This window comes from Schistocerca serialis, chromosome 6 (genome assembly GCF_023864345.2).
Source record: "Schistocerca serialis cubense isolate TAMUIC-IGC-003099 chromosome 6, iqSchSeri2.2, whole genome shotgun sequence".
NCBI classification, from domain to species: domain Eukaryota; kingdom Metazoa; phylum Arthropoda; class Insecta; order Orthoptera; family Acrididae; genus Schistocerca; species Schistocerca serialis.
In genome coordinates, this window is record NC_064643.1 from 623,171,286 (window position 1) to 623,184,505 (window position 13,220).

The window sequence follows — 13,220 nt, forward strand, 5'->3', positions numbered from 1 at the left end:
TACTTGGTTTACACAACTTGTTGTGATTGTAATGGTTTATCCTCTTTTCCTCCTTTGCATTCTCTTGTTTTCTTCCTGTCACAATGATGCTTCGAGACTCTTGGGTTAAAAAGTTATCAGGCTGGAAATGAAAGGTCTTGCTGCTGCTGTTTCCGCAAGATGGAGCTGCCTTTTAAGATATTTTAATAATGTAACTGTTTTATTGTTTAAACGTTTTTACACCCAAACATATTTTAAGGTAATGTTTGGCTATGTTTTGGTTCGTAGGACACAGATTTTATTTATCAGATACGCATAATTATAACAGCAAGCTCTATCTTTATTATCACATCATCTTGTCAACGCAAAATTTGTTTAACACTATAATTTACGCAGCTGTTATATAGACGTTACTGTGCAGTAGACTCAATGATTACCTGTTGGTAGCTCAGTGAACTTTACATCGGCTAACTGGCGCCACCTAAAAGCTAATTTGATAGTATGCAGCTATACTCGTTTAAATAATGTTTCATAATTTGACTTTGGATGTTTGTACTTACAAGACTGTATGTCTTTTCACAAAAGAACGAATATACATATAACAAAATAGAATTCGAAGGCAACGTCCCCCAGAATAGCGCTACCTACGGGCTAGAACTCACATTTTTGTACAGATTTTTGGACCGATTGTTAGTTTACGCCCGATTGGGCATATGTTTTAATAATGGCACTGAACATTGTTCTGCGATGTACAAGCTTCTTGTTGAGTGTACTTCTAAAAACATTTTTTTTAACTTCTGTAATTGTTCAGTTTTTCATTTTTTGTATCTTGTTGTATAACAACGCCTATCGCTCTTTAGGTTCCTCTGATCATAATTGCAGATATCTGACGATGGCAGCAAGCGAAAAAGCGTAATAAATAAAGTTTTAATAGCGATCTAGACGGTGTTATTCACAAAATAAGTATGAACGAAATCAAATGAGCACCGGTCCATAAGGTCCCGCTGTCAGCCAGAAACTGCGACAAGGCAATAAATTCACTCTGAAGCATTTACTGTTGGTTAATACCGTGAAAAATGAGATTAATGTTCTGTTATGGGCACGTGTATTTTCGTCGGATGATGAGCACAAAAGGGGGCTACCAAAATGTCATTTTCCGCATAAAAGTCAAAGTGCCGTACAGAGAGGCGGAAGCGTGTTAACGGGCAGAGACAGAGAGAGAGAGAGAGAGAGAGAGAGAGAGAGAGAGATGCCGAACGGACTAAGTGGGCAAATTGGGGAAATTCTGCGCCCGGCCGTCGCCCTGCGCCACGGGACGGGCGGACAGAGGGACAGGACGCGCCGGGCCGGGCCGGACCGCTGACTCAGTTCCGTCACTCACAGCGGCGGCGCCGAACCGGCCGGCTGTCGCCCACGTCACCAGCCCGGCCGAGTAATTTGGAGCTGTCACACTTCTGTGGCGGTGACCAGCAGCTAAGGCCACTGTTCCCGTGACGTCCAATGGAAGCTTGCGAAACCTGCGGACGTTTTCAAACTATCCAGAAAAGTCGGCTTCTGTAAATAGTACTACAGAGAGCAAAACATACTTGTTAACCACCTTTTGTGTTACAATAAGCACTTCGGTAAAAAGTCACCCCCAGGAGACACCACAGTCTGACACCGCCTCTTGCCTTGATAATGCCCTCAATTCGGTGACAAAGCGAATCCAAGTTTTTCTGATGTATGACGCATTCAGCTGAAAGCACTCATTAATGCCGAGATCTTGTAGAGGTACCGATCTGCACCGAAGTTGATTGCTACGTTTCAAGCGCTGCTCTGTTTAGTCCCAGTCGTTACTATGGGATTACACTACTGGCCATTAAAATTGCTACACCAAGAAGAAATGCAGATGATCAACGGGTATTCATTGGACAAATATATTATATCCAGAACAACCACCTCTGGCCGTAATAAATGCCTTGATACGCCTGGGCATTGAGTCAAACAGAGCTTGGATGACGTGTACAGGTACAGCTGCCCATGCAGTTCATCAAGAGTAGTGATTGGCGTATTGTGACGAGCCAGTTGCTCGGCCACCATTGGCCAGACGTTTTCAATTGGTGAGAGATCTGGAGAATGTGCTGGCCAGGGCAGCAGTCGAACATCTTCTCTATCCAGAAAGGCCCGCATAGGACCTGCAACATGCGGTCGTGCATTATACTGCTGAAATGTAGAGTTTTCGCAGGGATCGAATGAAGGGTAGAGCCACGGGTCGTAACACATCTGAAATGTAACGTCCACTGCTCAAAGTGCCGTAAATGGGAACAAGAGGTGACCGAGACGTGTAACCAGTGGCGCCCCATACCATCACGCCGGGTGATACGCCAGTATGGTGACGACGAATACACGCTTCCAATGTACGTTCACCGCGATGTCGCCAAACACGGATACGACCATCATGATGCTGTAAACAGAACCTGGATTCATCCGAAAAAATTACATTTTGCCATTCGTGCACCCAGGTTCGTCGTTGAGTACACCATCGCAGGCGCTCCTGTCTGTGATGCAGTGTCAAGGGTAACCGCAGCCATGGTCTCCGAGCTGATAGTCAATGCTGCTGCAAACGTCGTCGAACTGTTCGTGCAGATGGTTGTTGTCTTGCAAATGTCCCCATCTGTTGACTCAGGGATCGAGACGTGGCTGCACGATCCGTTACAGCCATGCGGATAAGATGCCTGTCATCTCGACTGCTAGTGATACGAGGCCGTTGGGCTCCAACACGGCGTTCCATATTACCCTCCTGAACTCACCGATTCCATATTCTGCTAACAGTCATTGGATCTCGACCAACGCGAGCAGCAATGTCGCGATACGATAAACCGCAATCGAGATAGACTACAATCCGACCTTTATCAAAGTCGGAAACGTCATGTTACGCATTTCTCCTCCTTACACGAGGCATCATAATAACGTTTCACCAGGCAACGCCGGTCAACTGCTGTTTGTGTATGAGAAATCGGTTGGAAACCTTCCTCATGTCAGTACGTTGTAGGTGTCGCCACCGGCGCCAACCTCGTGTGAATGCTCTGAAAAGCTAATCATTTGCATATCACAGCATCTTCTTCCTGTCGGTTAAATTTCGCGTCTGTAGCAGGTCATCTTCGTGGTGTAGCAATTTTAATGGCCGGTAGTGTAATATCGAGTTATCCAGTAGGCCAGTCAAGATGCGATGAGATATCTGTGTTTTCTACATATAAGAAACGAGTGCGTGCAACACTCTGAATACGCTTCTAGTGATCTTTGAAAACAGGAGCATCCGCAGCATTTTCTTCGGAAAAGCATAGTAGAGAAGGCCACACCTCGCGCAGTTCGTACTGAGGCGATACGATATCCGATACGGTTGAAATAAGGGTCGCGCGACATGACGCTCAGCGGTGCCAACAGGGTTTGTTCGTTTGACAGTTGCTCTTACATGTATGAAGAGCACACTTGCTCATGAACTTCGGACATCTACAGAACCAGATACGACTATTGGTGCCTTGTCTTATAGATGCAAGAGTGGTACTTGGTGTCATTCATGCGACAGTCCTGAAGGTGACGTGACTGGAAAGTCGAAAACGTTATCAATATAACGACTGTTGGTATGCTATTAGTGCATCTCTAAGACGAGCAGTCACGGAAGTTGCACAGACAAATGTAGCTGTAAGGAAGGTACAGCAGCGAAGATATATTGAGCTACAGAAGAAGTTCTTCAGTTGTTGGCGTAAAAAGGAAGAGCTAAATGTTCACGGAAATTCAGGCACATAGAAATGTAAGCGATTTAGGAATGAAATAAATATGAAGTGGAGAAAAGCTAAAGTGGCAGGCTGCAGGAAAAGTGTGAAGAAATCGAAAAAGAGATGGTCGTCGGAAGGACAGATTCAGCCCAGAGAGAAGTCAAAGTAACCTTCGGTGAAATAAAAAGCGTTAAGCGTGCAATGGGAATTCCACTATTAACTACAGACGAGAGAGTACATTTGAAAGCCTCTACGAGGGGAAAAAACCGTCTAATGAGGTGATAGAAGAAGAAGAAAGGGCAGTCGATAGACAAGATGTAGCAGCTTCAGCATTAAAATCAGAGTTTAGCAGAGCTTTGGGGCACTAGACATCATATGAGGTGGAAGACACAGACAACGTTCGTTCGGAATTTATAAAATCATTAGGGGAAGTGGCAACCAAATGACTATTCAAGTTGGTTCGTACAATCTAGAAGACTGGAAATATAGCATCAGACTTTCGGAAAAAAATCATTCACACATTTACGAAGACACCAAGGGCAGATAATTGCGAAAAGTATCTTACAATCACTTTACCAACTCATGTATCAAACTTGCTGACAAGAATAATACACAGAAGAATGGAAAAGACAACTGTGATCTGTTTGATGAGGATCAGTTTGGCTTTGGGAGAGGCGAGAGAGAAGCAGTTCTGACGTTGAAGCACGGCTGGAGAAAAACCAAGTTACGTTCACACGATCTGTCGACCTAGACGAAGCCTTCGACAACATAAAATGATGCAAAATGTTTGGAATTCTCAGAATAGTAGATCTAAGCTGTAGGGGAAGACGGGTAATATAAAATATTTACAAATACCAAAAGGGTACAATAACAAGACAGGGATGTAGTCTTTCACCCTACTGATCAATCTACACATCCAAAAAGCAATTACGGCAATAAAATAAACGTATGACAGTGGTATTACAATTCAGGGTGAAAGGATATAAATAATAGATTCACAGATGACATTGCTACCCTCAGTGAAAGTGAAGAGGAATAACAAAAATGGTTCAAATGGCTCTGAGCACTATGGGACTTAACATCTATATTCATCAGTCTCCTAGAACTTAGAACTACTTAAACATAACTAACCTAAGGACATCACACAACACCCAGTCATCACGAGGTAGAGAAAATCCCTGACCCCGCCGGGAATCGAACCCGGGAACCCGGGCGTGGGAAGCGAGAACGCTACCGCACGACCACGAGCTGCGGACAGAGGAATAACAAGTCATATTGAATGAAATCGACGGTCTAATGAATATGGAATACGGATTGAGGTTAAACCGAAGAAAGACGAAAGTAGTGAGAAGCTGCAGAAATGAGATCAGAGATAACCTGAAAATCAAAATTGGTAACCAGTAAGTAGATGAAGTGAAGGAGTCCTGCTACGTTCAAAGCAAAATAACACATGACGAAGGAAGCAACGGGGGCATACAAAGTAGACCAGCACACTCAAAGAGGGCGTTCCCGACCAAAATAAATTTACTAGTGTCAAACATCTCACTTTTTTAGGAAGAAATTTGTGAGGATGTAAGTTTGGAGCACAGCATTGTATGGTAGTGAGTCAAGGGCTCTGAGAACACCGCGTTTGAGATGTGAAATGTGGTGCTTCAGATGAATATGGTGCTACAGAAGGATGAAGAAAGGAAGAGGCTCCTTACAGAATCGGCGAAGAAAGGAAAATATGAAGAACATTACAAGGAAAAGGGACGCAATGTAGGATATGTTACGACATCAGGGAATAACTTTCGAGATACTACATGGAGCTGTGGAGAGTAGAAACTGTAGAGGACGACGGGAATTGGAATATATCCAACAAATAATTTAGGGCATTGGATGAAAGTGATACCCTCAGTAAAGGCAAGTCGCATAAATTGAAGTATCAACTTCCGCGCCTTACGAAATGAAGAATAAGCACACAATAACGAAAGGGTCAATTATTTTACAAAGCTAATCATGCAGATATAAAATGACGTTCCAAGTACGAAAAATGCAAAATAAAAGAAAATCTCAATTGGAACAAGCCAACCTTCAACTAGAATCCGAAAGATTCAGTAAACTAAACAGAAATACGAAAAAATCTGCGGAATTTCTCACAGGGTACAGTAACGAACACCAGTGGGGAAACTGTACACGAGTTCACAGATTTCTTTAAATACTTTGTACAGTTCAAGAGATGAATCAGAAACATAATTAATAATGACATTTCAGAATAGTGCCAGATAAGGTGTGTAAAACCATTTTCTTCTCAAATGTGACATCTAAACGAAACGTATGGCAGCGGCGGTACAGCTAAAACCAAATCTGCAGTTGGTTAGTCAGTAGAAGCACGAGTAACAAAAAAATGGTTCAAATGGCTCTGAGCACTATGGGACTCAACTGCTGTGGTCATCAGTCCCCTAGAACTTAGAACTACTTAAACCTAACTAACCTAAGGACATCACACACATCCATGCCGAGGCAAGATTCGAACCTGCGACCGCAGCAGTCGCACGGTTCCGGACTGAGCGCCTAGAACCTCGAGACCACCGCGGCCGGCCGCGAGTAACAATAGGACAGGTTTGCAGATGAGGTACAAGGAAGAAAACGACAGTAAACAGGGCTTTTTCAACGAAATTATTAACGCTGAAATCAAGGTACTGCGTAAGTAACTTCGAAAATTATTGACAGAATGTTTGCAGAAGGAGTCAATTTCTCAATCTCAGAACAGTGCTATAACTATTCTACTTCGGACCAAAAAGAAAACTACAGACTTGTCCTGCCTTTAATGTAAAAATATTCACCGAAAATAATCACAAACCGTCTAGAGAAACTACTACATTTTAATGAGCCAGACGAAGAAGTGTCAGCTGCCTTCTGCGACCAATGTTGTTCGGTAACTGAGAATTACTAGCACCATAAGTGATGACCGCTACGGCAAAACGTTATAGTTCATAAACAAACGTCTTTGCATCAGGACATTTCTGGCCCTATATCTCAAAACCATGAGCGCCTAGCTTTAACTTACCTTAAGTGCTTGCCTGTTCGGAACCGTTTTCCAAGCTTTATCAACGAATGTGTATGCTTTGGACTGAGCCGAGAGAGTTTTACATTGGTTCTGCGCTCTAGTGATATTATCTAAAAAATGGTTCAAATGGCTCTGAGTACTATGGGACTTAACTCCTAAGGTCACAGTCAGACTGTAGCGGTCACGCGGTTCCAGACTGTAGCGCCTAGAACCGCTCGGCCACCTCGGCCGGCGATATTATCTAGTATTGTTTATCATTTAGTTAATTTTATAATTTATCTCATGAGGTGTTGCGAAACGTGTGTGCAACAGGAACACACGTAAGCTATTAACGAATATAGGAGCAAATATTTCTGACATACGTATGAACACTTACCAACTGTTCTTCGTCTGTCTGTAACAAGGTGGTCAGTTGCTTACCTGAAACAAGAAACAGAGAATTAAAATGCGTAATCAGAATAACTCTTTCGCACACCAGTGGACTGCGTGCTGCAACTAAACCTGCTGACAAATGCGACTTCGTGCTGCAAGCCAGCCAGCCAGGCGCCCGCCACCAGGCGCTCACCTCTCGTGGGCAGCTCTGGCAACAGCTCGGGGTTCAGCAGCTGTGTCTTCTCTTGTGGGAGGTTTGAGGAGATGTTTTGACAGCTCAGTCTTTAGGAGAGTTTCTACGGGAACACAAGAATCCGAGTTTCCGTTATCTTCCGCTGCACAATTTTTATCTTTTGGGAAGTTTCAATTTTCATATGTGTCTACGAAGAAATTATAGTAAGACGCCGTACTTCCTCATACAATTACACAAGCAATCTCTTAGCATCTGACATTTACATCGGCTGGTCCCGGCGGAGGTTCGAGTCCTCCCTCGAGCATGAGTGTGTGTGTTCGTCCTTAGGATAATTTAGGTTAAGTAGTGTGTAAGATTAGGGACTGACGACCGTAACAATTCAGTCCCATAAGATTTCACACACATTTGATTTTTGACATTCACAAAGTTTATGAGACTGTTAAATCTTCAAACGACCCTATGGAAGTGTACAAATAAAAGAAATGCCGTCATTTTCTTTCTCAATTAGAATTACCACGTGTAAATAGCAGAGCAGTGAACGCACTGATCAGCAATGATTCGCGGTTGTCCAGACACACATTCTGTAGAAGAGATAAGTGCCTTTCAAGGAAGATTATCTCTCATGTAACCTGCAGTCGCGATGACTATAACATAATGTCTGCGTGTAGACACGATTTTGTGCACAATTCACGTCAGCTGTTTTCAGTGACTTTTGTGTTAGCTGTTTATGCACTGCATCGCTTCATGTCGAATTCGGAAGAGTATTAAAGTTTCACAAGAAAACGTAATCTGTCTTAATGCTATTCAGTACTGTCTGACGTCACCTGTGTGTATCGGAAGACGTTCCTGCCAAACATTTGACTCTCCAAAATGTCAAAAATGTACGACGCAAATGATGAGTGGGAACATAGTACCCGTATGTATGACAACCCCGCCTCGAATAGTATATGGGTTCATTGAAGCATTTTGTGAGTGTGATTACAGCTTCCATTAGTTAGTTCTACAGTGAAGTAACACTACACGAATCTTTTGTTAAGAGAGAAATAGGCACACTAACGTTGCGAACACTGCTCCAGAAGTCCTCACTTAACAGAAGTCGCCGGCAACCGGAATCCAATGACCTGTGGACCATTGTGCCACCAAAGTAGACGCAATTCTTTATTTATAACGTATCCCGCGACTAAGTTGCCGTGCGTTAGTAAGAACGCCACGCCGGCCATGTGGCCGAACGGTTCTAGGCGCTTCAGTCTAGAACCGCGCGACCGCTACGGTCGCAGGTTCGAATCCTGCCTCGGGCATGGATGTGTGTGTTGTCCTTAGGTTAGTTAGGTTTAAGGCATTCTAAGTTCTAGGAGACTGATGACCTCAGATGTTAAGTCCCATAGTGCTCAGAGCCATTTGAACCATTTAAGAACGCCACGACGCCAACTAGGAAACGGCCTCTGTGTTTGCAGGAAGGAAGCAATGATCCAGTGACATCTAGTAATTAGAAGTGGAACACTAACAAACGGAGAGGAAATGTGAATGACTTTCCAACCCCGGTATTTACTGCGTGATTTGGAGAATAAGAATAAGAAGAAGAAGAAAAAGAGGAGTGAGTCAAGCGTCACAGCCCCTTTGCCGCCTAACCAGACCAATTGGGGAAAAAAACCGGGCGTCAGCTTTATATGACTGTAACGCGATATATGAATATGAAGTACGTCACCGAAAAAAAAAAGACAGACAACTGATCGAACTGCTGCCGATGACCAGGCTGTCAATGACTAAGTTGCGCATTTGACGCACGTTTACAAACAGAGAAGCTATGGAATATTACGTAATGCGTACATTTAACTTCTGACAATGTCCTACACAAAAACACATTAGTATTTATTAAAATAGTAATTATGCTTAGTAAGCAGCTAAGCGTGACGTAAAGCTGCTATGGTCAGTGCAGAGCGATTTGTAAAGCGTGGTGCGAAGAGGCGTACAGTTCTGAACAGATCCGTCCTTTGTTATGTGTTTTCTCTAGGGTTTCCTGAAGACAGCTGAGACTAGGTGGATGTATGGTTGCCAGGCTGCAAAGTCACGCACCTGAGGCATTACCTACCATTAGCCGTAGGATTTTTTCTTTTTTTTCCGGGCAAGTGACTATCACACATGACGAAAACTGCAGACCCTTCTATAATTGGTTGGTTTGGTCCGTTCTCTATTGAAGGTCTAAACTCTAACACGCCGTAACAGTAATGCAGAAATCAGTCACTCCATCTCATTCCAGAGAGCATACAGCTAAGTGCTACAACTCAGAAAATACGCACATAGCCTAATGCAGACCCTCCAGTAGCCGTTGAAATGCATTACTAGATAGGAAATGGATTCTAAAAGCTGGTAATAACTTTCTGAACGATATGTTCAGCATTTCATATCGAATGCATCCCATAAACGCGCAATCGTTTCGAGCTGGTGTTTCGGAGCGGGGACGGCTATATCGATCGATAATATACACATCAAAAACAAAGTTTTGCATCAACCCGGTTCCCACAACTCCCGAAGTGGTACGATGGCTATGGATATTGTATCACAGACACAGTCCCTTTGACTGTTTAGAGATGTAACTAAACCCGCCCAAAGAGCCGGCCGCTGTGGCCGAGCGGTCTTAGGCGCTTCAGTCCGGAACCACGCTGCTGATACGGTCGCAAGTTAGAATGCTGCTTTTGGGCATGGATGTGTGTGATGTCCGTAGGTTAGTTAGGTTTAAGTAGTTCTAAGTCTAGGGACCTGATGACCTCCTCAGATGTTAAGTCCCATAGTGCTCAGAGCCATTTTTGAACGACGGGGGTTCGACAGCCGATCAGTTCCAGTCATTCCACCAGGAAAGAGGTACACGGCTCGTGCTGTCTCTAGTTCAACCATGCCTAGACGGTCAATACCGCGGTTCGATCTCGTCCGCTTTGTTACTTTGTGCCAGGAAGGACTCTCAACATGGGAAGTGTCAGGCGTCTCAGAGTGAACCAAAGCGATATTGTTCGGTCATGGAGGAGATGCAGAGCGATAGGAACTGTCGATGACATGCCTCGCTCAGGCCCCCCAAGGACTACTACTGCAGTGGGTGACCGCACCTACGGATTATGGCTCGGAGGAACCCTGACAACAACGTCACCATGTTGAATAATGCTTTTCGTGCAGCCACAGGACGTCGTGTTAAGACTCAAACTGTGTGCAATAGGCTGCATGATTCACAACTTCACTCCCGACGTCCATGACGAAGTCCATCTCGAATGGACCGCTCAGGATAGGCATCATGCTCTCTTCACCAATGAATGTCGCATATGCCTTCAACCAACCAATCGTCGGAGACGTGTTTGGAGGCAATCCGGTCAGGCTGAACACCTTAGACACACTGTTCACCGATTGCAGCAAGGTGGAGGTTCCCTGCTATTTTCGGGTAGTGTAATGTGGGGCCGAAGTACGCCGCTGGTGGTCATGGAAAGCGCCGTAACAGCTGTACGATTAGTGAATGCCATCCTCCCACCGACAGTGCAACCATATCGGCAGCATATTGGTGAGGTATTCGTCTTCATGGACCAATCTGGACCACCCCCTCTGAAGGTCTCGCTGTATGGTGGTACAGCATGCAATGTGTGGTTTTCATGAGCAATAAAAAGGGCGCAAATGATGTTTATGTTGATATCTATTTCAATTTTCTGTACAGGTTCCGGAACTCTCGGAACCGAGGTCATGCAATACTTTTTTTGATGTGTGTTTCATAAAGACGTAAGACTGGGTTCTTATCTGTTTGTCCGTCTGGATGGTGGAATATATAGTTCAAAGGGTGAAAAGCGTCGTTTCAGGCGTTATCTTGACACGATGATATCCTGAGAACGCTATCAACGCCAGGATACATGAATAGCGAGAAAACACATGGTTATATACTTCTTGAAGTTCCTGATCAGTTCTCTTTCATCAGGGAATGAAAACACTGCGACGAAAATACGCTCATCAGACTGCAAAATCGTTGCAATGTTATAACATTATGACAATTCACAGGTTCACATATAATATAGTTTGCCCCACGCCGGCTCTTAGCACACTCTCGTACTCAATAAAATCTTGATTCATCAGACGAAGTATGTTTGCAACCAGTACTCAGTGACAGACAGAATGCTAGAGAGAAGTCCCTTTACAGATGACTCAGAGCCTCCGTCACCGTAATAATTACTGCCACCACCACCACCACCACCACCACCACCACTACTACTACTACTACTACTACTACTACTACAAGTAGTGTAGTAGTAGTAGTAGTAGTAGTAGTAGTAGTAGTAGTCTTCCGCCTCCCAAAGACAACCCCTTCTTGTCTTTTAGGAAGTTCTTCGGCCCGACGTCCCTCTGATCTTAATTATACAGTCTGCTCCGTTGTCAGTAGTAGTCCTTTATTTCGATGCGTTCAACCAATTTACAGTCTTCTATTCATAATGACGCAACGAATGTACTCGACTGCTGTCTTATGGCTCGTTATCGACATAGTGTCCCAAAGTGAAGTGTAACAAGTTTTATCACTACAGCTTCAGTATTTCAGTTTTGTTTTGTTGGGGCTCCAATTTTCACTGCACTTTTAAGGAACAGTTGCAGCAAGTACTACGTAAAAAATCAATGTAATTTCCTTCTACTCTAACGTGTTATTTAAGCAACCACACAAACCTGCTGAAATTATGAAACTCGTGTAACTGAAAGTGTTAATTCGTTCAATCTCACCATACTGATTACTATTATTTCGCTGAGAAAGACATTTTGTTTCAGACTGAAATTGTCATGTCACCTCCTTCTTAAGTTTTTTGTGGAAAGTGGATAACTTCTAAGACACTGTTTTTATCTTCAGTGAGGTCAAAATGAGCAGAAGCAACTAATATGGACACTTAAAGCCATTTGCCCCTCAATAAAATGTTTGCTTAATTACGATTGTCATTATCAAATAGCTGTACCGATATGCGAACTAAATAAATTGTAGACGACTGTAGAAACCGCTGTCTTTCATTTTGAAATAACTTGTTGCGTTATAGATTAACGTATGTACAATTTTTCATCACCGAGAACGAAGCACGTGACTGAAGTAAACTGTAAACCATAGTTCAGGTACATGATGACGATTACACAATCGAACAAAAATTTCTAACTTTGAGAATTCAGTATGATGGCGATTTGAAAAGTTTACGGCGGAATAGTGAAAACGAGAATTTGTTTTCAAAATCTTTTTCTTTTCAACAAAATCATCTTTAAGACTAATGCTTTTCTGGCAGCGGTGTTCCAGTGACATTATTCCACGCCTGCAATCTTCCTGTGGAAGTGATGCAACATAATCGTTTATAGTGCACTCACTTCTTGACTGAACGAAAATCACTGACAAGCAAGGAAGACTGGGTGGATGCTCCACATTTCATAGCGCAGACCCCTCAGTTTTCCCGCTGTAAGGACTCGTGTAAAGCGCAGCGTGTTGATGCACGATGTTTCTTTTTCTTCCGCAAACCGTGTCTCTCTTCTCGAATTTTTAGCATCCAGAACGGTTAGAAGACCAGGATAACGTTCGTCAGATATTGTTTCACCTTTTAGGATATAGTCCATTCACAGTGTTCCTTTCCCATCCCAAAAACACATGACCTTTCCCAGTAATAATTATCTTCTCCTTCTTAGGAGCTAACAAAAGTTTCGATGATTGTTTTGATTCTAATGCGTACTGGTGAATCCATGTTTCATCTATTGTCAGACACCGACGAAAGAAATCACTTAAGCTTTTAAGAAAACGGGCCAAACACTGTTCGAAAATTGTCGTGCGAGTTCGTTTATGATCCGCCATGTGTGAAGGCGGCACTCAACTTGCACAAAACTTTCCCACGTG

The 13,220-nt window shown here is 43.5% G+C and overlaps 1 protein-coding gene across 3 annotated transcripts in view; it reads right to left on the bottom strand.

The window, feature by feature from the left end:
- Positions 1–13,220, bottom strand: part of LOC126484412 (E3 ubiquitin-protein ligase mib1) — a 631,979-nt gene that overhangs the window by 179,942 nt on the left and 438,817 nt on the right. Inside the window, exon 12 of one of the 3 annotated variants that reach the window (XM_050107921.1) lies at positions 7,185–7,203. The exons of the other annotated variants lie outside the window; for them this stretch is intronic. Within the exon in view, the coding sequence (XP_049963878.1) occupies positions 7,200–7,203 (4 nt within the window). The 3' untranslated portion in view covers positions 7,185–7,199. Of the gene's footprint in view, positions 1–7,184; positions 7,204–13,220 lie in introns of those variants that run through there. 3 annotated transcript variants of the gene reach the window in all.